The following is a 25,278-nucleotide window of genomic DNA, read 5'->3' as shown; positions in this document are numbered from 1 at the left end:
CAATAGCTTTAAACCATAAACTTTATAAAAAAGATGTATTTAAAAAATAATTTATTTAAAGTATACATACTTTAAAAAACATGAAATCACAAATAACCGTAAGTCAACGGTTTGAAATCCAAAGTTAGAGGTTAAAGCATTTTCTATCATTTTTGTAGCATTTTAATACATAGATGTTTATTGTGAATAAGTTTTCTTCCAGAATTGAACTTACTAAAATATATCGATTAGCTACGTTAAATAAAATAATATTCGGACCTTTTATCTTTTCAATGTCAAGAACTTTTCTTCCGAAAATCCTGCAAATGAGCTTGATTACGCTGGCTAGGGGAGTAAATACATGCTATATGATATATATAATATCACATTGATGTTAGTATACACATATTCGTGCTATCTTGTTTTCATATCAGATTTGTCAGTACCAATATTTTTGTGTTTTTGAACATAGCCTGGATTTAACTTACATAAACCTAATTAAATTTTGTAATTTGCGCATACATGATGTGTATTTATTCTATTGGCCAGGTTCTGCTGAGCCGCGTATTACTGTAATGAGTATGAGTTGGGAATAATTGAACTGTATTTGCCCTTTGATACTTTAAATATCGTCTATGAAATGCGTAATGTCAATTGAGGTAGTATGTGATCGTAATGACTATTTGAATTAAAATTATTGAAGCGCTTTTCTTTAATTGCGGATTTTATGTGCACCTCTTTTACTACCTTTACTTTCATTACGAATCTTACTTGCGCTATGTGTAAACGTTGGCTTTTTGGGATAGGTTACATTACATTAAATGTGCTAAGAGTATTCATTTATTTAATCCTTTGATTTAATTAACCGTTCATTAATTAACTAATTTTTATTTAATTATGCTATTACGAGAATGTATGTGCGTACTACGAGGATGAGTTGATAAGTTCTCGGCTTCACCAAGAAAACAAGTAGATAGGAAGCGAAGCTTAGTGTTTTTATTCAACATATTCCCCTTGTAGTGCAATGCACTTTTCACATCGCTGCTGCAGTGCTTGCAGACCAAATACAAGTCGGATGAATGCTCTGCAAACCAGGTCTCTGTTTCAGAAATTCGTGCCATTCAGAATTCAGAATTTCATCGATGCCATTGAAATGCGTGTCCTTTAAAAACATTTTCGATTTAGGGAAGAGATAAAAGTCTGATGGATCCAAATCAGGCGAAAAAGAAGGATGTTCCTGTATTTGAAATAATACGTCCTCTAATTTTTGCAATGTCAGACGTGCCTTGTGTGAGGACGCATTGTTCTGGAGGAAGATTACCCATTCTGACAGCTTTCCACGTCTGTTCTCCTTTAGTGCTGCTTTCAGTTTCTCCAGAAAAGATGTATAATAAGTTGCATTGCTGGTTATACCAGGTTTCTGATAATCCAAAAATAGAATACCTTTACAATCCCAGAAGACCGTAGCAAGGATCTTAGCAAAGGAGCGCTGTGTCCTAGCCTTCTTCGGACGAAGAGAACTGCTGTGGCGCCATTCCGCCGATTGCTGTTTCATCGTGGGATCGTAGAAATATAACCAGGTTTCGTCCACTGTTACCAACCGTTGCAAAAAATTGGCCTTTTCCGCTTGAAATTGACAGAACTGCCTTATTTGCTTCCACCCGTTCACGCTTCATTTTGCCACGACTTTCTTCATACCCAAGTCTTTAGGAATAACTTTCCACACCCGTTCAAGGCTAATGCTCAATGTGTCCTCTATCTGTCTGAGCAAGATTTAGCGATTGTCGAGAGTCATCCGGTGAATGGTGTCAATCATCTCGGGAAAGGTCGCTGAAATTGGTTTGCCACACCTTGGATCATCGTTCAGACCAAACTGTCCACGCTTGAAGTTCGTTGTCCATTTCTTTACTGTTGCATAGGATGGTACCTTGTCCCCCAATGTCGTGACAAGGTCGTTGTGGATCTCCTTCGGCGAGTCTCTTTAGGAAGAGGTACTTGATGAATGTACGGTGTTCAAATTTACTAATTTCTGGGACGTGGGCTGACATCCTCACTTTGGACCTAAAAAAAATTAAATTGGTTTAGTCAAACCAAATTTTGCACAGTAGCTTCACAAATTATAAGCCTCACGAACGTATATAACTTTTATATCTAGCTTTATTTGAACAGGGTAGGTTAAGAACTTATCAACCTACCCTCGTATGTATTTATTATGTATTTAATTATTTACGTATTAAATTATTTAAATAAACGAAGTAATAGAAAATAAGAGCATACACATACTTTACGGTATACACAGTCAATTGCTTTTGGATCACCGTCTAGTTAGTCGGAGTCCGCATGATGTAACATGTGTTTCTGTTTGAGATGTAATTTTACCATAAATGCCCAGCGATGATAGATGCAATAACTAGTAATTTCATTTTTTTTATTGCTATTGCTATCCCTATCTGATTTGCCCTATTTTGGAAAAGTGCGTTTTGAGAGTATAAGGGTATAGTATATTAAGGATTGGCAGATACAGTAATATTATTGCGATTTAACCATTGTAGTGAGGCTGTAGGTTGAATTGTAGAGATCAAGAATATCATGGTTTTGAACTAATCTTTACTATTAGGAGGTTATTACGCTCTTACACTAAAGTTAATTTTTGTTTAGAATTAGAATTATTTGTTGACACACGATTGAAAACTTGAAATTTAGTGAAATTATTGTGGTATTTAAATATTTAGCGTTGAAAGTACGGTAAGTAGTGACAGCTGATTTGTCTTGCCATTTCCACATTGCTTTATTAAACATTAAATGGATTGACGCGATATAATGAATCATTTATCGTATTGATTGTACATCTACAAGTTGCTTTATAAACAGAGACGCACAGAAAAGAATTGAAGTGCATAATAGTAGTGTTTTCCAACTACACTCTACGAAACACAATGGGGGTGTAAAACATTACCATTTACGAAATAGGAGACATAAATCGAAGTAGTTTGAAAATAATCAATTAGGACCAAGGTATGTCTTATTTTGAACTAAGAACGACATGTTAGGCACGTGTGCTTTACCGTTAACTTGCTGAGAATGGATATAACGAAATTCATATGAATAGGAGCTTGTATTCAGTGAACGGGTGGAGGGAACCCCTTAAGTAACAGTGAAATCTTCCCTTCTACTGAACGCCTATATGGCATGCTATACAATGATTGGCATATATAAAAGCACTGCTTAATACTGTTTCTGGAAAAAATAATTGTATTTTAGAGAGTAAAAAATAAATACGAGTACCAATATATATTTCTCCACGGGAAAAGTCCAATCCGGGACCCGCTGTATTAGAAGACAGGTAACAGTTTAAGCTTGTCTTATAACTTATTTACACGTGCATGATTTTATTACGGAAATATCTCATTGCCCTTTAAATAAAATGTGATTTATTTTCGAAGAAATTCACTACTGCAAACTCAATGTTTCATATTTTCCTTCTTTAGAGTTTCTAAAGATGCTTTGCTAAACTTGATTTTCTGTTTACAAACTAGTATTTTAAATAACCAATGCATGCTATTAATGTTAAGAGTTTTGAGTATGGGAGCGAACGGGAGAACTTCTACAAAACATTTTACATGTTATTATGGTAAAATAATTTGACCAGTAGATCATCAGAAAGATTTTACATCAGAATTCAAGGCTCTGGTGTTGATTTACCAACATCTATTGGCAGAGATGCTAGTGTTACGATTAAGATAACATATCTTTAGTTCACTTCATAACTTTCCGTTTATTGATTACAGCTTTAAGGCATATCTTTCTTCTTAGGTCTTGTAATTTTGTTGGTATTTTTGTCATTTTCACCTTATCTATGTAATTATTGTATGCTTGTAATACAAATATGGATTAAATTAAAATATGGAATGAAAATGTGGAAGGAAACATAAGAATCACACGGAAAAATGCGAACTTCTAGTTGTTTATTATCAATGCATTTTTAAAACTTTTTGTGGTGGAATCATGCAATATGATAGAACCAAGGTTGTATCTAGTAAAACTTGTTTAACTGTCGATTGTAAACTCCCCATTTTACTTATTATTGAATTTATAAGGTAAAAAAATGCAGGATTAAATTTGACATTGTAATGTGTTAAATTATCTAAGCTTATTTGTCCTGAGGAAATTGATGAATGTGTGAAATTAGCAATGGTCATCTCAATATATGGATGCTATTATTACAGATAACTGGATGATAAAATCTACAATGAATGGAATACTTTATACTAAATTATACCTGACTTTTTAAAAAATACGCAATGTTGAATTTTTAGTGCCACTTAAATCTTGACGATTTGATTGGGATCATGTGTTTTTTTTCGCAGGAATGCTTTTTGTTGTATCATGATTTAACTATATTTATTAAGCCAATTTTGAGAATAGTAATTAATTCTCTTTATTAAGAATGAAGTATAGTTTTCCATGTTGAACTAAGTATTGAATTAGCTGATTTTTAATAAAATTTAATTGTTTGAAAACTAGCTATATAATATTACTCCTCATTTTTTATATTAATTGCAAACATGGGTTAATATGATACAGCTAGTTATGGTTTGTTACGGTAGGATATTTTACATCTCTTTTATAGCAGAATGGTAATATGTACAGATTTCATTAGAGTCTCTTCATTAGGATTATTTTTACTAGCATACAGTTGCTTACCTTTGAATGAAATTTTGAGGATAATTATAATAATAACGAGATTTTTCAACTGATATTTCATAGCAGTATAACCAATTTACATTATTGTTACTATTTGTTTTAAGCATTTTAGATTCAATGTGTGGTGTAAACACTAAACAGTATCGTTATAGTTTTGTGGAAGAAATTTTTTATTAGTATTTAATGCATGAAGCAAAAATTATATCTTTGAACGTTTAGCGACTGTTATAATACTTGTCTAATAATTGTATGTACAATATAAATTGAAAATATTTTGATTTTCGTACTAGTAAAGGTCATTTCATTATTTTAAGTGGTTCAGATGTATCATATAATGTTACTTATTAACAATTATTGGAATCAGAAAAATAAAAGTTCATTTAATCTTGCAAGTTAAAAAATGGAGATCCAAAAACAAGAATTGTAAGCAATGAAAAATGCCGGGGTGTAAACTATTAGGTAAAAGTGTGATATAATTATCTTCATCCGAGATATAGAATGCAAAAGTAAAATATAAAAGTGCGTAACTGAAAATAAAATAAATACTACAAAGTAAAAATATAAAACAGGGCAAAAATGTCAAATAGGTTAGTAAAAATAAATAAGTAAAAGCCTGAAATGTATAATGAAAAATGGTAAAATACAAAAAAGTAAAAGTGTAAAAATTAAAACTAAAAACTTCGAAAGCAAACCTCAAAACATAAATTGCAATATTGAAAACTAAAAACGTAAAGTTCAAATTTAAAAATGTAACACTAAAAACTAAAAATGCTATACAAAGAAACATGAAAAACATGAATAAAACGGAAACATGAAAATTAATAGTAAAAATTGAAAAATTAAAAAGCGAATCTGACAACTAAAAATTCGAAAACAAACGACCAAAATGTTCACTAGTTTCAATGGTGTTTTTGTTTGTCTGTTTTTATCCCGTACTTCACAATTCTTAGGATAATTCTCTGAACATTTTTTCATGTTTATATTGTGAAGATATCAAAGAAAATAAATTAAATCTTTGAGTTTTACGTCCAACGATTATGCCGGTTAGGCTAAAGGAGACGGTGATTATGATAAATGAAGGAAATGGTGGAATAAAGAAAGTGGGAGGAAATGGAAGAACCCTGAGAAAACGCACTAGCATGATGTTTGTCCAGCACAAAGTCCACACGGGGCGTACTGGTATGAACCAGGAACCCCAAGCACCGGGGGTGAACGCTCTACCACTGAGCCACCGCGCCCCCGAAGATATCAATGATTATTGTTTATTTTAAATATTGAAGTCCCAATCCATCGAACAATTGATTCATTGGTAAATGTCTTGTCTCAGTTTAAGGAAATCGGCGTTACTTTGTGATACTGTTCTTTCTCCAGTTACATAAAACTGTTTACAAGATACAGAATAACAAATGACGGAAGAATAGACCTTGGTAATGAATTTAGTTTAGTTTGAGAATTCATATGTTTTTCTTCCGCAGAATGATGTTTTCTTGCGGAATTGGGTGTGTGTTTAAATGATGTAATTAAATGTGTCAGTGTCTATTTCTAATGTAATAATGCATAGAGGGCTCCTTCTTTTATTATCTAACCTTTCTTACGACAGGTGCCTGTCGCCTGTCGACATGAGACTAATCTTATCAATAAAACGTCAAAGAAATTTGGCCTTAAAAACCCAGGTCAAACAAGAAGACAGTTAGCCGGGAGATTCCATACCGACAGTTACAATTAGCCGTGAAGATTCGTTGCGCACAGTTGGTCTATCCAAGATTTTAGTTCAAAAGTTGCAGTCTTTCGGGAGATTCTAGCACCGCAGTGATTTTAGCAGAATATTTGTCCGCAGACAAAACGAAAATTCACAGGGGTGCCAGTATATATTCTTAAATGTATAACATCAAAATAAATCACGCTCTTTCTAGTGCAAAATCAATAAGAACTCACCTTTTTAACTTAATATACGCACAAAAGTAGCCTGTATACTATGAAATTGAATTTTTATATATACGTAGGGCGAAAAGAGACTAATTTTTCTGAGAAAAAAGTAGCAAAATATCTATCTATTAAAATGCTGCAATAGCAATTAAAAGCGCCTGAGCTCCAACCTATAACCTTAGCTTTCAAATCTTTCATTTACGGTTATGTGTGATTTCACGTTTAGCAGAGACAAACATTTTAAGTATTTGTACTTTAAATAGTCTAAATTAGTTAACTATATCTTTTTGATAAAGTTTATGATATAAAATTATTGTTCAAAGCCTTTGTATTTTAATAAGCCTCCTCTAAAATGAATGCATGTGAGTTGTGCTTCCATCTTCCTAGTTCTTTTAAACTATGTTTATATGTTTGTGGCCTTCCTTTCGACAATGAGATCTCAGAAACTACAGGCTCTAGAAAGATGACGTTTTCACTGATCGATTGGAAATTTTGCGTAGATTGTCCAGTTCTAATTGAATATTAAAAAAAAGCATCGCCATTATTTCTTTATTACATTTTTTAAGGATACGCTCGAAGCGTTGAAATTTAAAAAAAAGCATCATATCCTACGTGTTATACATTCCAACACCACAATGTTGTATATTGGGGTTGTGTATGTCTCAGGCGTTTGTTCCATGGGCAAATAATAGTGAAAAAGGAAGGATAACCATTTCTCGAGTCTTAAGATAAATCTTTATTTTTTGAGTGTTTTGCCCAATGAACACCATATATAACCTACATTATAATTAATTGTATATGTAACGTATTTGCTTATTACATACTGCATGCAAGAAGAAAGAAAACACTGGTCATACATGAATTAGAAACTCCAACCGGAAGTAGGCTCAAATCTTGCAAACGGTGCGAGATGTTGAGAAAAAATAATCGAAAAAATCTTCCCTTTATGATACCCCTTGCCGATTTTTTTAAAAACTCAAGACGTCTTTCACTTGTGTCTGTAAAGGGACATGTTCATATGTTGTGAGGAATGATGCGCTGTGTAGAGAGCGCAGGTTCAGCTAGTTCGCTCATAAAAGGCTAAAAAAAAAAAAAAAAAAAAAAAAAAAAATCAGTGCCAAGTTCAAAACTAATAAAACGATAATTTTATATTCATCTACACGGTCTCCACTTTCAGTTTGCAAGCATATGTAGGTGTATCTAAATACCATTATGTACGTGGGAAGTAATCTAAATTTTTCGAAAAAGATGAGGAAAATATCCTCACCACGATCCGTGCTAAAAAACGATCAGTACCAGCTTCAAAACTAATAAAACAATAATTTTGTATTCATCTAGAGGGTCCCCACTTTCCGTTTATAAGCATATCGGGTGTTGCAAAATAAGTGTTACAACTCTTCGGAGGTGACTCTTGCCACTGAGACAAGAAAAACATTTCTTTTGAACTTTCGGTTATCGGACATAGTTTCTCATCTACAAGGTGCCGAAAGCGTGGGAAAATGACTTTCGGACTCAAATAATTCGGAAACTATCCAACGTAAAGAAGGCGGGTAAAAAATTCACTGAAGAAGTCATACCTGCTGTGTTGAATTTTGCGTGTTTCACAATCCTACCGTGCACGCGCAAGGGATTCCCCAAAGGAACATAGGGAGTCCCGGATAATCTGCCAAAGGAAAATTGGTCTAAATGGATATAAATTAATAGGGTTTCTACCAGGTAACAATAATTCGTTTGTATAAGTTGATATCTGGAACAAATACAAAATGGCGGACACCTTCATGCCCTTTGTGTGTGGTTGCATAATCGCCAGGTACGGGTGCTAGCCAACAGTGACGTTCTGAGTATTAAGTGTAGCGAATTTGTACTCAAATGCTCTAGAAAGACATCCGGAGTGTGGGTAGAGCACAACAGATGAAGCAGCGTGATCCACATCTGTGAAGACACGTAACGAAAAATGCCCAGAAATGCACTCACACTCAGTAAACTTTCAAAGCGTCGGAAATGTAAGGATTAGCGTCAAGAACATGAAAGCCATTGCCAATTCACCAATAATATTCCCTCAAAAAGATGCAATATGATGTGCACTGCTGCATACCAATAAGGATGCACCAACTAAGGCCAAGTTGAAATTGTGCAAGGGGACTTACTAACATGTAAGAAACTGGAGAAACTAAAGGAATGTTACTAGTGGGATCGCATGATCGATATTGAAATGTGGCCAATGTGTGTATTGATATCAACATGTAGCTAATAGACAAATGTCAACATGCCATACTACTGCTGGGACACCGTCCCACGTGCGAAAAATAGGAAAATAACTATCGGGTCTTGAATCTGAGGCCGTGGGCTCCCAGTAGAATTGGACACTGCGACCACGCGAGCGAAAGCGAGCGCTTTAGCCATGAGGCTCGAGGGAGCCTCACTTTTTCTGCATTCATTTCTTTGAGGACTACCCACTTTGTTTGACAAGCCCTCTTGTACAGCCTCCCCATATGCTTGTATGTTTCATTTTGTTACTCCTACTGCACAGTTGTAAACAATCAGAGCTTTAAACCGTTTCTTCCTATATCTCATGTCATTTTATTTTCCATATGTATGGTGTTCCAGCAGTAGTGTTACATGTGCCAAATTGGTTCATTCTCGTCTTTGTCTTGGCGTGTGCACTGTGTGTAAGATGCTAATTTCTGGAGGTATTTTCCTATAATTTGAATACACCATATGTCCCAGAAGACGTGGAACATGATACAAGTTGGTTATTTTCACGCTCTATCAGAATTTGAACCATGGATTAAGAGATTTCTCTTCATATGTGTCGACTGTGGGACAATGTCCCAAACATAGAGGGCCATTGATACAATCGTGTTCTAGTTTCGTTATACCAAAAAACTGCACCAGATATAATAGCAGAATGTACAACGTTATTTTCCTAGTTTTCGCACGTGAGACGGTGTCCGAGCAGTAGTGAGACATATTGACATTTGTCCAGTAGTTACATATGATCAACACTAGCCACATTTCAATATCGATCATGCGATCCCACTAGTGCCATTCCTTTAGTTTCCCCAGTTTCTTTGTGAGTCCCCTAGCACAATTTCAATGTGGTCTCACTTGCTGCATCCTTATTCGTATGCAACAGTGCACATCATATTGCATCGGTTTGATAGAATATTATTGGGGAATTGGCAATGGCTTTCATATTTTTGATGCTATTCTTTACATTTCCGACGCTTTGAAAGTTTACTGAGTGTGAGTGCATTTCTGGGCATTTTTCGTTACGTGTCTTCACAGATGTGGATCACGCTGCTTCATCTGTTGTGCTCTACCGACACTCCAGATGTCTTTCAAGACCATTTGAGTACAAATTTGCTACACTTAATACTCAGAGTGTCACTGTTCCCGTCAACCAGCATCCGTACCTGGTGATTATGCAACCACATACAACGGGCTTGAGCCTGTCCGCCCTTTTGTATTTGTTCCAGATATCGACTTAATACAAACGAATTATTGTTATCTAGTAGAAACCCTATCAATTCATATCCATTTAGACCAATTTTCATTTGGCAGATTATCCGGTACTCCCTACGTTCCTTTGGGGAATTCCTTGCGCGTGCACGGTAGGATTGTGAAACATGCTAAATTCAGTACAGCGAGCATGACTTCTTCAGTGAATTTTTTACGCGCCCTTTTTACGTTGGATAGTTCCTGAACTATTGGCGTCCGAAAGTCATTTTCCCACGCTTTCGGCACCTTGTAGATGTGAAACTATGCCCGATAGCCGAAAGTTCAAGAGAACTTTTTTTTCTTGTCTCAGTGGCAGGAGTCACCTCCCAAGAGTTGTAACACCTATTTTGCAACACCCTATATATATATATATATATATATATATATATATATATATATATATATATATATATAATGTGTGTGTGTACTGTGTTATATAGTACATTTTGACTCAGTTTCCTGATCAACGTTACGTTACATCTTAGGAATCTACAATTACATCACTTTTGAACAAAGAGATCCTTGTTTCCCCTATGTAGTTCATAACACTTCATAATTTTATTGAAAAATATCTGGCAACGTGTATCACTTCTACTATCCTGATTCATTTAAAGAACCAATTACCGGTTGGTCGCAAACTGGAATTATTATTTTTGGCTGACGAATATTATCAAATTCTCAATCAAATTTGGCTGATACATGAACCTTGTCGCAAATTGGAATGATCACAAGTCGTATTGAATGAATAAAAATATATACACAGAAAGCTATATTAGTCCATATATCCACATTCGTGCATAGGACTACTTCTATTTTGTAGTTGATCATCCATCACAACAGAGTTAATTAATACTTGATCTAATGATGATTTGCGGGTGAAACATCTCGACCAAAATCTCGCCTGGCTTAAACCTGGATACCGTGTAACTTATGTAACTGAGATAAAGCACTGAAGAGTTTGCTCCATCACCATGATATTATTCTATGTGAGCAATGCAATGAACATAAGTATTTAGTAATATTATGAAGGATAATTTACATTCATGCAGTAATAATTATAACAAATATGTTTTGGTTAGTAGCGCATATAGGAGGCTATCGAGCTCAAGCTCTCCACGAAATAATTTCATTATTATTTTTTCACTAATTTATTAATATTTCAAATTTATTGATAAAGAAATTAAAGAAATAGAAATCTCCGGGTGTAGATGAAATTTCGGCTGAGTTGATTTTAGCTGGAGGCGAAAAATTGTGGAACAAGATACACAAACTCATTCTTTCTATCTGAAACAAGGAAGAATTACCACAAGAGTGAAAAGAATCAATCATTGTTCCAATTCACAAGAAAGACGACAAAACTGACTGTAATAATTATCGAGGCGTTTCTCTTCTGTCAACATCCTATAAAATCCTTTCAAATATTCTATTAGCGAGATTGACCCCATACGCAGATGAAATTATTGGAGATTATGAGTGAGGATTTAGACGAAATCGATCAACTATCGACCAAATATTTACCATTCGCCAAATACTCGAAAACAAATGGGAATACAATACCCGGTACATCAACTATTTATTGATTTTAGAAAGGTGTACGACTCGGTTGGGAGAGAAACATTATACAACGTTCTTACAGAACTTGGAATACCGAGAAAACTAATTAGATTAATTAAGATATGTTTAAATGAATCCCAAAGTAAAGTCTGGGTAGGAAAATTTTTGTCCACGAGCTTTCACGTCGAAAATGGCCTCAAACAAGGAGATACGTTGTCGACATTATTATTTAACTTTGTTCTGGAATACGCTATAAGAAAAATCAAAGATAGCAACCAGGGCCTAAAGTTGAACGTTATTCACCACGTTATGGCATATGCTGATGATGTAAATTTAATAGGCGATGATAGGAGAACAATAGAAAGAAATGCAGAGATCTTATTAAACGCTTGCAGGGACATGGGCTTAGAAGTAAATGCAGAGAAAACTAAATACATGGAAGTGCGTCGGGACCGGAATACAACAAATTATGGATGCGTTAAAATATTAAATAATACTTTTGATAAAGTGGATAGTTTCAAATATCTAGGATCAGTATTAACAGAGGAAAATCATATTCACGAAGAAATTAAATGTCGACTGAAAGCAGGGAATTCGTGTTACTATTCGGTTCAAAATCTCTTGTCGTCGCGAATTCTGTCGAGGAATCTGAAGCTTAAAGTATACAAAACGATAATCATGCCTGTTGTTCTGTATGGTTGCGAAACATGGTCGCTTACTCTGAAGGAAGAACATAGACTAAAAATATTTGTGAACAAGAACGTGATACGAATATTCGGACCCAAGAGAAACGGGAATGGGGAATGGCGGAAACTTCATAACGAGGAACTACATAATTTATACGGTTTACCAAACATTGTTAGGGTCGTCAGGTCTAGGAGGCTTAGGTGGGTGGGTCATGTAGCTAGAATGGAAGAAAGTAGAAACGCTTTCAAAGTCTTGACTGGAAGACCAACCGGAAAACGACCATTAGGAAGACCTAGGCGCAGATGGAAGGGCAATATTAAGATGGATCTCGCAGAGATTGGAATACAAAGTAGAAACTGGATGCAGTTAGCTAAGGATAGAAGTCAGTGGAGAGCTTTTGTGAACGCGCCATTGAACCTCCGGGTTCCATAGGCCATAGAGTTAGTTAGCTTAATTTAGATTTTTTTTTTTTATTTTTTCACATTATACGTACAACACAAATGCTTCTTACTGGTTCTCAAGCCAGCCTCCCCCTCCGAAACAAGATCCTAAATACGCCCCTGGTTATGATAACTGTTGAATCAATGTTATAAGTACACTCATGTCCAAAAGTATTGTCGCATGCCTATAAATATGTTGTTGTAGGAATATAATTTGATAATGAATTCGCACGATATTTCTTATAATGTTGTTATGTTCACAATCGGCAAAGACATGTATGTAGCAAATTTAATGTCAAAAGAGCAGTAAATAAGAACAATAAAACGAAAATAAAACTGTATTGTCCATTTAGCAACATTTTGTTTTACTCATTCTAATTTTCGTATTTATAATTCTTTTCCTATGAAATTTACCACACATATACATTTCCCAATTATACACATAGTATTAAAAGTACCCTGCAAAATCATTATCAAATTATATTCTTAAAGAAGACAGTTATAGATATGCGACAATCATTTTGGACATGAGTGTACATCTCTACAAGCACTTTGGCAGTTTATAATGGAAAATATTTCAATATGGCGTAAGAGAAACAAAAACTGGATATTGGTCAATATTCGTGATGTACTTAAATTTTAGCAATTCGAAACATATGTATTTTTTTTATTTCTATTCACATAATGATTGGATAAACTTCTAGTTTATTCGCATACCCACCGTTGCTAACACACCTGCTCCCTACAGACGCACCCCCGCGCAAGTCCTATTCTGAACGTAGTGTTGTCCACGAGACCAGAAATTTCTCGTCTTGATTATAATCTCGAAAACCACACGAGAAGTACCTTTTTAAATTCGAGACGAGGCAAGAAATACAATTGAATCACTGATTGGAAAAAGGGAATAAGTGCATCAGACCTAAGTTTTCAAAAACGCTAAAAAAAACCTTCCCGAGGCGTTGTTTGTATTTGTTGCAAAAAGTGTATAATTGATTACTTGTAGCAAAAGAACTAACAAACACTAAGACAAGAAGAAGAATCTTGTATTGCAGCACTGCAATTGGTTAGATAAGCTTAAAAATAAAAAAAAAAATCCCTTTTTCCAATCAATTAGAGTTGGACGCAATTGTAATTGTGTGTAGGGTATGTAATGTGCAGTTTATGATAGAAAGCTATAAAAATATACATGCTGAATACAATGTTGTATGTTAATCTTGGATATATATATTCGAACTGTCACACGTGTTAGGCTTCGAACACTTTATTGTCACTGTTCGTTTTTCTGTACAGCACATGTTATTCGTACAGCAAGAAAAGTAAAACAATAGACAGCTGAAAAAAATACGTTGTCAAAATAGAATGACTTTACATAGGGTCCCATCCGTCTGCATCTTCATCTTCTACAGTTTCTTGGTCAGTGGCTTTCCATGAACAAATCATCCTATAAAACTTTTTGTATTGGTCAGGTATGCATTTGATAATTTGTGAAGAATCGTTTATCTTTTTCTGATTGATCGGGACTTGCCAATCGTATGCCTTTGACGTTGGCGGTGGAACGTTTGTGACATTACTTTTGAGTAATCAAAAAATATCAGTTCTTAGTCCATTGATAAACTTATGAGCTTGCACATAACCTAGAGATTCTGCTTTATAAACAGTGTCTTTATTTACTTACTTGGAATTTCACTGTTTTGTTCACAATGCTACCTGAAGATTTCTTGTAAAACGGTTATCACCAATGTTTAAAATCTAAGATTTATAAAGAAGATTCGATAGTGATAGTGATAGTGATAGTGATCGATAGTGATAGTGATAGAAGAAGTGATAGAGATCGACCACTTATGGACCATAAATCAAAAACTATATTAGCTAGCGTCAAGCGGTTTTAGGAAATTGATTCAACATCTCTAGAAAATATATCCTCTCCATTCCTATCTCTCTATTAAAAACCGGAACTGGTAGAATTTTACTACTTCCGGTTTCAATATTGATTTTCATAGAGCATAAACGACACGATATATCGAAAAGCAGTTCTCGGTTGTTTTCTTCTTACACATATATTAACTATTTTGCAGTTCGCTATACATCACAACAGGATAAATCCTCTTCGATCTCTATGCAAACGTTTCTCAGTTGATGCGACAAATAAGCTAGTTTACTCTACAATATACAGGTCGAAACTACTTTTATAAGATGAACATTTCCCTCACTTGAAAGCAACAAAGACAGATTTTCTAAAACGTTCATACGTCGTTAGCTCCAATATGCCTCTGCAGGTAGCTATTAGCGGAGATGTTTACGTAGAATCAATGAAAACTTTAAGGTCTATGAAGAGAGAGAAAACATACTTTGCTCTTTTCTGCTGTCAATCTGCATTCCATCGGTTTCTTTATCTGCGGGGACAACCCAAGTGACCTAGCGGGGGGCAGAGAATGAAAGAAACCTACCTGGTTAGCCTCCTATCTGCTGTTCTGCGTTGTTGCAAAATGTACTGCCATATATTAAACAGCTTTTAAATGTAAGAAAATTAATTCTTAATTAGCGCCCTCTAATATTACCCTAGCAAGAAAAAGTAAAAGTGAACATGCAATATTGATATTAACAAACATTTCGACGAATTTTGAAATGTATAAAATAAATAGTTTTCATAATATTTTGGAAAGAAATATGTTATTATATACGGAAATCCCAACGCATTCCAAGTTTGGACACAGTACTAATTCCGAGAATGTCTGTCCAATAGCGGTGCTATGTTTTCGTATAGCATTAAGATGATGATTTCAATATTTGCCCTTTTGAAATACCAGTATACAAAATATTATTATGTAATAAAGTACAAATAAAGATATTATTCCCCAAAAATATAATCTCTACTAAATTATTCCAATCTTCTACATTTATTTTGAGCAGAATTATAAACGAATGAATATATTACATGAACCGAAAATATATCTTGGTAAAATTGCATGGTACAGTACGTGCAAAAATTTGGACTCCTCTCAACAAAAATTTCATTACACAGATTATAATGGCACATTAAAATTTTAAAAATAAGTATGTCTGGTATTCTTCTGTATCATATAGAAAATTACGAGGGTGTTTTTGGTATGTTCTAGAAAATAAATAATTCAAGTCTACGACTTATAATCTTACATGGCTAGGTATATGTCCCTTTCGAATGGTTGCTGATTCTAATGAAAAAAAAATGGAAGCTCTTACCTTAAATGCTGTTTACAAAGTTATTTTAAAAAAGTATATCTTTATTACACAGTTTATACAGTGTTGTTTGACTGATCAAACAAAAGAAACATTGAACAATAGCGAACTATTGTCTTTTAATACACAAATAACACTTATACACTATGGTTGATTGATTGAAAGCAACTTAGAATATGAGCCTTCGATCTCTCATCACCAATTTCATTGGAAATCTCAATACCTTAAAATTCTCCTTCAGGAATATTGTAATTTATGCCAGTGCCAGTTGAATTACTTGGTATTCCAATATTAATGATGCAGTTCTCATATGGAATCCAGGATGTGTCAGGTGTTTTTGGCCAGAAAAAAATTTTTGGGGTACATGTTGCTGTGAATTCCCAACTATTTTTCCAGTTCATTATTTCTCTTCATATAGCGTGCAGCAAATTGCTAACGTGGAAGATTAATGCCTTATGATTCTGCTCGATTATTTAGAGTGAGTGTTGTCTTTGAAAACGTTAAACAATTGACAGGCTAATCGGTTTATAATGATAATTTTTACGTTTCCCTCGCAACGTGATGATTTTTCCAATCTCTTCCAGAGCACTGGACGAACGTTTTCAACATTTATCGTTGACACGCACACACAAAGCATTTGACATTGGTTGTAGTATGACCAAATTCGAAGAAACCAGTAACAGTAATAACTCGGTTATCCAATGGCCTCTGTAAACTACCTAGTCTGCTTAGACCCTTCAGTGTCCCACTTATGCCATCGCAAATATTTTTGCCGTAGGTTGTAGCAAAATAGTTCCACTCACAATTGAGCCCAAAATCATTCATGGAGCCATAAGTTGACAAACTGTTTTATAGTTTTTATATTGGGCTACTCATCCATTACTAAAGTAGACAACGTGTTTATTTGAGGAGAAACGTACTTCAGAACAACTACTTGGAAAGCATGAAATGTAACTGTATCGTGCTTTAACATATCACTGATACAACATAGCGACTAACATTTGATAGCAGAAGTAATAGGATCTCGGTAAAATATTCCAAAAGGATGCACTGTTGATTAAATGTTGGTCTAGTGCTAGCCTTGAACTTCATCTTGAAAATACAGAAATAGTTTTAACCCAAATCAACTATGATTAAGCATGATTTGTCATCCAAAGTCACTTTTGTGTACTTGAAGTAGTCGCTCTGGGATTTGGCTATGAAGTGATGCTTTGAATTTTTCCCCCATTTTTTCTATCAATATTTCAACGAAGTCATCTGTATCTGTAATCATTGTCTCCATTTATGCTCCGTGAGTTTGAACCCATTCTTAGTACTGTAGGCTATATCTTCTGAGTGAGCCGGATCTTTTAATGCACCTAAGTAGTCCGTGAGGTTTTATACAGGGGAACACTTACTGCACCTACGCAGCATACAGTCTTTTGAATTAATATCACACATTATCTTACTGATGAAATATGTGAATTTATCATTAAAGTGAGTGGCATTCAATAGCATTTTCACATTTTCATGAATGGCACAAACACACACATTGTGTCTTCCTTTTGCATCAACACGCACACATTCTTCAGAGCGAAGTTTGTAGAACTTCGATAAACCAACTTTTAGATTGGAGTGTTCACTTTTAAACAACTGGTAACTTTCATTGATCTTTGATAAAAGTCTCTTTTGCGTTTTTGTGTGTATTTTATATTTGTATTATGCTTGGATACCACAACATTTGTAAAAATAACATATGAGCTACATGATTTGTTGATTTCATATGGCATGGTCCCTTATCTCTGTGGTACAGTAAGTCTCTCGTCAAAATGTTTCCCAGATATTTGAAATGATTTACTTCTTCAAGTTTTTTGTTCTGCTTTGTATTGAAATTATGTTGAAATAATGTCAATATATAATAATGTCATACACTTAATAAAAGTCTTTTAATATTTGTGTAACTTCATTCTAATTTTATTAGGCTACATCTTTTGGTAATCGATCACTAAAGATAGAAAATGTGATGAAGTGTAAGTTTAGAAAAGTATCATCATAATTACATCCTATTAAAAAGTAATAACATACCTTATTAAAAACTGGTGTTAAATCATGCTTTAAAATCAAGATACGTATCTTTACATCTTCTCCTGGTTTGTAGACTGGTTTATTCGTAGATATAAGTGTAATAAATGGCTGGTGTTGCAATCGAATTTCCTTAATGCTATTAATCGTATAATTGTAGACTTCGTCAAACTGACAACGAATATGAATGCGTGCATGAGTTTCAGTAGTAGATGGAACATACACTTCAATACATGCCCGTTTTCCTGTAAGAAATAATCTTCCATTAATTTTCCACTTTTAAATATTTTCCTGCATAACATTTAACTTAATAGACAGAATGATGTTGAAATTTTTGGGTTCTAATACCGACATGGGAAAACTGTTTGACAATCATATTAACAGTGGTCTGCAATACAATCATATTCACAGTGTCGCCAACCGACCATGAAGTTTATATTGTTAAACAGAACTATGTCAGATTGTTACCTACTTCAAATGTACATATTAAACGAAACTTTACATTGAGTAGGCTGATCTGTAAAGGTCTTCAACAAAGAAACCGCCTGTAGTTTAAGTAAGAGGTTTCTAAAGGATGATATCCTGCTGCGGGAAGAAAGTGGGGTCAGGAAATGGAATTCTTGATTGGTTTTGAGGTGAATGATTTTTTCCTGTCTTAACAAGTACATGTGTCACGTGATATTTTTATTTTTACTAGTAGGTACACATTTTAATTTGTTCCATCAGAATGACGGCAGTATAAAATTATTTGGCGGGAATTTTTGTAGAAGCAGAAGGGTAACGGCCCTAATGGCCCTTGTAGAAAAAGAATTGTTCGTAATGCCCCTGCAGAAAAAAGAAGTAGGCCCCTGGAATTGTATTTTTATGATTAAATATATCCCCTGTAGAAATTTTATTATTTGGTATTATTGTTTTAGGTTTTCTATTTTTTACGAACGACTATTTAACGCCGAGAAATATTTCAGATATTACGAAATAATAAAAATATGAGAATATAAATACAATTAATCGAAAAATTAAACTCGAACCAGGGACGTTCTCTTCATCGGAATCGACAAATTTATTTTATTTTTACGTGGTACATATTATTTATTTATATTATTGCTTCCTTTGAAAATTCGTTGTTAAAAATGTGATGTAGTAAAATAAATTGGGAGGGAATAAACTTTATTCATGTGGGATTTGTATTGGTCGATCAATATGTCCTCCTTGGTAAAAATCTGAAAGACGTCACGAACTTTGTGAGATGGAAAAATTGGTATGTATGTTATACGCTATATTGAGACGGAAAATTACAAAATCTATACTTAGATGCGGAGTGTTGTGAAGACAAGTCCGCTTTTGCCAGACTCAATGAACTAACTGAGTTTTGGCGCGCTTCGAAACAGGTTTGGCTGGCGGAAGTGAAAGTGTTATTGTTGTTGCAACTTAGGACAATGACCTTACCGTTCCAGAAAACATGTGGGAACTTGATGCTGACATGACACGGTGGTCAACGATAATGCAATAAGAAAATAACGCCGATATGACGCGACGGATGACGTTAATAGGAGAATGACGGCAACATGGCGCGCTGGTCAATGTTAACAGAATAGGAGAATGAGGCCGACATTTCGCGAAGGGTGCTGTTAATAGAATAGACAATATTACTTGTAAACACGAGATGGCTCCGGGGGGGGGGGGGGGTGAAAATTGTTTAAACACAGGTCTTAGGAAATATCATATATAGATACATCGTGGAGGCTTTTGAGAAAGAGGAAACTTGTGACATTGTTCATATTAAGAGTAAACCGGCATCTGATACTCAAACAGAAATATACGATTCATCAGAAGAAGAAATTGATAGCATACATACAGAAACACCATCGCCAACCGTTTCGTTAACACCGCTGTCATCACCAAAAATACTTTGCCGGATAAGTTGTAATTGTGGATCAAGTAGATCAAAAACTTCTTTATTTCCTTTTGAATGTCCATAAAAATTCTGTGAAAGTAATAGCTTCGTTGGTTTTCATCAATGTTCACTGTAACTCAATGGGATTCACTTAAATCAGATTTCTCTAGGTTAATAACCAGTCCAACACAATGTTCCGTCACTAAAGGAAGGTTTTCAATGGTAAAAATCCAAGTAAAATTGCATCTTTTGCTTTATCAACTGGTAACACTTGTAACAGTTGGTCATATTATTATTTTTAATTGTAGTAGGTATGTAATTATCACTATCATTCGCATGGAGAACATAGTTATACATTTTCATATAATCACTCAAGAGTATTGCTTTATCAACACTGCACCTATACTGTCCGAAAGCATCTTTATTATGCCCACACTTGTGAATGTGAAAAATCAATAAAGTATAGTTTCGACAGTATGTTTCTTCTAAATTTGTAACATTTGTTTGAAAAACTTCTTGAAGAAAACATTTTCTAGTTAAATTCACAAGTGAAATTGCTTGTAGTATTTGAACAATATATTTGAAGTAATTCTTTAAGATGAGAAAATCTCCACTGTCGTACCAGGTGTTGCCACTTAATCATCGGGTTGTATTTTTAATCGGCTCGGATAATTTATTTAAAGGATATTATAGTTTAAATATTCAGTTTTGGACGAATGGAACGCAAGGATTTACTATGTGTAACTTATTTACAACAAATTCATAAGCATTATCATAAAATACAGAGAAGTGTACAACAACCCCATCCTACTCAACTGAATAAATTAGAATGGGTTGTCAGTATAAATATTTCTATCTGGGTCTACTTGTGTTAGGGAAACAAATTGTGCATACACAACACATGTAACAGGTTCAGTTAAAGATTCTCAAAATGATACTTCTAAATTTACAGTGGAATCACGAGCAACGTCCCAAATATTATCATCGAATGTACCTATAGGGGACAGACTGAAAGCATACAGAGCGAGACCGTTTTGATATTCATTAAAAGTAACAGAATATGAATTATTTTGATAATATTTCCCGGTACTTGAAATCAAAGTATAGTAACTGAGAGGGTTCAAAACGTTTTTGAAATAGGAGGAGAGGGAATTGGAAGAAATAAATTTGATCCAACTTGCTATTACAAATTGCTAACGTTCATGTTTTGAAATTCGTAGGGATTAAAATGTGATTTCCCATTCAAGGCTGTGTTGGAGATTAAACCAATAACCAAACCTTTAGTAACATTACTTAAGGAGAGATTATCAAGGTTGTAAGAGTTAGTTATGTGCGTATAGCATAAGAGCCTGTTTGTAATCTTGTCAGAGGTAACTTGTCCGTTTGTGGAACCGTTTCCGTATTTAATTACATACCAAAATCTGCAGCTACTTGAATGCGACATAGAGGAAGAAATACTTCCTCAAGTGAAACTTTACAAGGTGTATTTTCAGCAGACATTAAGCAAAAAATTTCTTTACTACGGTGTAATTTTACGCGTAAACTTACTTTATTGGGAAACATACAATATAAACTTACAATATCAGTATGAAGACATCCGTATATTCTAGAAGTTTTACTATTTTTTCACTATCAGCACCTTTTTGAAAACAAGCATTTGTATTATCTAATTCATTAAAATGTTTTGCAGTATCTTAATGCCACGTTGCACATGTTAAATGTGTTTTAAGGGGCATCATAAAAATTATTTCATAATGTTTCAAAGTATGAACGATAAGGAAAAGATTCTTATGAACTAATTAATTATTTAATGAAATAGCTATAATGAATGTAGGAAATTATTTACCTGTGCAACATTATCATCATTCGTTAAATTTGTACCATCACGTTTTGTAATTTTACAACGTATACAAACATAAAGATAGAGATATGCAGGATTAATAAATTCATCTTTTTCCCCACGAATAACAAATTCGTTATGTTATTCTGACGTTAATTGAAATAGAAAGATATGCTGCATTTATAGTTGCATCAATAGCTGTTTGTGTTATTGGTACAGTCCGCGGCATAAAATTCAAATGAATAAATAAGTCCAAATGAATATCAAACTCTTGCCCAGATTTCTTATGCATTCCCGCAATACATGTATCAATCGATTAGTTGCTTCTAGTATTTATTCCAACTCCTCCCCGTCCTCCACCTCTCCTTGTCTAAAGCAGTGTGTGTGACGTAGTACACTCTTTCCATTCAGCTGAAAAAGAAACAGGAATCAAGTTTACAACGTTATAGCTTTAAAACAGTCTTTTCCATTCGTTTGTTCTGAAATATTTTTAAGAGCCTAAATTAAAGGAAAGTAACACAATCTTCCCAGAGCTTCATAAATATCTTTAGTTTCATTCTTTTCTTTCTTTAAAGAGTGCAAGCTAGTAAGATGCTCTCTAAGAAATCTATGGAAATTTCCAAGAGCTCTAAAATATCTACGGACAGAAACGAGTTTTTTTCAATGATTCATTGAATTTCTTTTCAGTAAGTGCAAGCAAATGTTTCAGGGGCGTCATTTGGGCAGGACAGGAGGGTGTAATTCCCTCTCTCTTGAGCTTCATAAATACGTATTTTTTGATCAAATGTATAGTAATACACTAATAAACAGTGAAAATCTTATGTCGCCGGAGAATCTCTTCGTTGCCCTCCCCCCCGAATAAAGTCTAAAAGACACTGGTTTTAACAACAAACCTATAGAGCTACGATAGCACATTGCTAAAGAGCTGACATTTGGTTTCAATAGTCGAAGGTTTGATCTCAATCCATATGACTTCGTGGGTGACATTGAGAGATAGAGAGAGAGAAAGAGAGAGAGAGGGGGGGATTCAAGTTTGGAGACAGAGAGGGATGATTTGTATACACAGATTTAGAATTGGGGAAAAAATGATCGGACAGCATTCGTATTATGACGGAAATTCTGATTTTGTGAAAGATAAGAAGGGAAGTTTTCGAACTGCGAGGATCACATTAGCCACTTGTCGAACTAATGTGGAGAACTCTTTTTAGAGCATCAGATGATTACGAAAGGAGAGAAAGATCTTCAGAACTGAGGAATTAAGATTTTTAAAAATCTGATTTCGGCGACGGGTTTCGAACCACGAACCTTGTGGTTATCGAACCATGACTTTATCCATTCTGGTACGGAGAATTCTATTACTCGTTCACATACGTTTTCCTTAGCTGCGTTGAAAGCTACCTTAAGGGGATATTCCAAAAGTTGACTCGGTGGATGCGCCGTTCAGATAGGACGTAAACCTCTTGTAACTTAGTTACGATATGCAAAATGAATTTCCTCTTCTTCAGGACACTTTTTAAAGCTTTAAAATTTGTTACTATTGTTTTAATTAAATTACATTTGATAGTACCATCTGATAAAGCAGTGCCAAGCCCTGTGCGTCATTGTCTGCAAGGTTGTTGATTATTTGATTTGATTATTTCATTTGAGCTACGCTCATACTGTATATTCCACAAGTTCAAGTTTGAAGTAATGTAGTCACAGCTAGTTTAATTCGAAATAATTTTACAATATTATATTTGTTACTAAATTTACATGGCAATCCTCACTGTTTGTAGCCCTGCATAAATGCAAAATTGTTTTAAAAGTATATTTTACTTTCAAGTTTTATTGTTTTTTTTAATTGTCCTTCAACTTTATTTTATAATTATTATCTACTAGCAGCGTTCACCCCGCTTCGCTGCGGTCACCCCGGAACGCAATAAACTTTGTTACTTAGATAATTTTTACTTTTTCGCTTTCAAATTGCAGTAAATGTTAACATTATAGCGCCTGTCATTTATGTTAACCCGCCGAGTGACCCGCTTCGCTGCGGTCACCCCGGAACGCAATAAACTTTGTTACTTAGATAATTTTTACTTTTTCGCTTTCAAATTGCAGTAAATGTTAACATTATAGCGCCTGTCATTTATGTTAACCCGCCGAGTGACACGGTCATGCGGGTTGCATATAAATACGTTTATTTTTATACCTATGATGAACTAACAAAGGATTTGTACGTTATGGACACTTGAATGGTCAATTATCTCAAGACACTGGTAATTAAAAATTAAAGTGATATGATAAAAACCATCTAGGGTCCAAATCCTAATAACCCCCCAAAAATAAAAGAAATTGGTTCAGCCGTATTAGCGTGATGAGGGAACAAAGGATTTGTACGTTCTCTTTTATAATATAGATTTCTTAATTATAACATACTTTCTATTTATATTGTATTCTATGTTACACGTTTATTGTTTATATTTTATGTCTTACCTTTAAAGCGGAGCTTTTGACAATTCATAGCAGCAGGGACATACACAGGATGCAGGCCTTTGCAATCAAGAGCTTTTGCCCCCACGAAATCACTACTTTTTTTTGTAAATTATATCTAATTTTAGAGATGATGATATCAGGGGCGGATTCAGGGGAGTGCGTTCTGGCTATCACATCCCCCAGAATAGGGAACTTTTTATACTTTTTATTTTAAAAATAAAACATATCCTAAGTATTTTTCATCTTTGTATTAAAAACGTAAATTAAAACCTAAAGTAGATAGGCCTTACTTTCTTCAGAAAGTTAATTCTGCAGAAGAGCTACTTCTCCTTTTCTAAATTTGTTTTTTTCTTTTCATTTCAGTCTTTCTTTCTTTCTTTCTTTTTTTTTGCAATCCGCTCTTACCTTGATTTGACTTCGAACGACCGCCCCTCCCAAACAATCATCCTTGATCCGCCCCTGGATGATAGACATTTTAGTAAAATATGCCCTCAATCGCTGAAATAAATTCCTGTCAAGCTTTCGATCGCTGAAATAAATTTCTGTCTACGGCCTGCAAAACAGTGACGATTTTAGGGAGTGATCAGTTAGTAAGGCCTCCCTGGAGCAGCGACAATTCCCCAGAAGTCATATCTCCGATAATTCAGAATGTGATTTGTGCATTATCACTTTTCACTCTCAGTGTCTTGAAACGCACCAAAAAGGAACTGTTCTGAAGTATTTACTGGTTCTCCCTATGACCCCATTTCAATATGGCCAACCTTGGACATATACACATCTGAAATATCACCTTTTATGTCAGTGATCCCGAAAACTATCCATTCGACACAAATATAGGATATTTTCGATTCTTTATTCCTGTCACCCTCCCATTGTCAACTCGAAGCCAACCAAGGCTTATTTTGGACTTACGCAGCATCCACAGTGTCACTTTTCATCTTTGCACATGAATTCGACACTAATTTCGTTCGTATTTGACTACTTTTACATGTCACCTTCACCTC

General features: G+C 34.5%; 1 protein-coding gene across 2 annotated transcripts in view; it reads right to left on the bottom strand.

The window, feature by feature from the left end:
- LOC145678425 (alpha-1-inhibitor 3-like) overlaps window positions 1-25,278 on the bottom strand; it is a 2,648,409-nt gene that overhangs the window by 2,410,295 nt on the left and 212,836 nt on the right. For both annotated transcript variants that reach the window (XM_081748543.1, XM_081748544.1), the window contains exon 3: window positions 18,072-18,313. In XM_081748543.1, coding sequence (XP_081604669.1) covers window positions 18,072-18,313 — 242 coding nt within the window. The remainder of the gene's footprint in view (window positions 1-18,071; window positions 18,314-25,278) is intronic.

The sequence above is a fragment of the Thermobia domestica genome, chromosome 2, assembly GCF_964235325.1.
Source record: "Thermobia domestica chromosome 2, izTheDome1.hap1.1, whole genome shotgun sequence".
Lineage (NCBI taxonomy): Eukaryota > Metazoa > Arthropoda > Insecta > Zygentoma > Lepismatidae > Thermobia > Thermobia domestica.
Note: the sequence above shows the minus strand (reverse complement) of the source record. Positions and strands in the feature narration are given on the sequence as shown.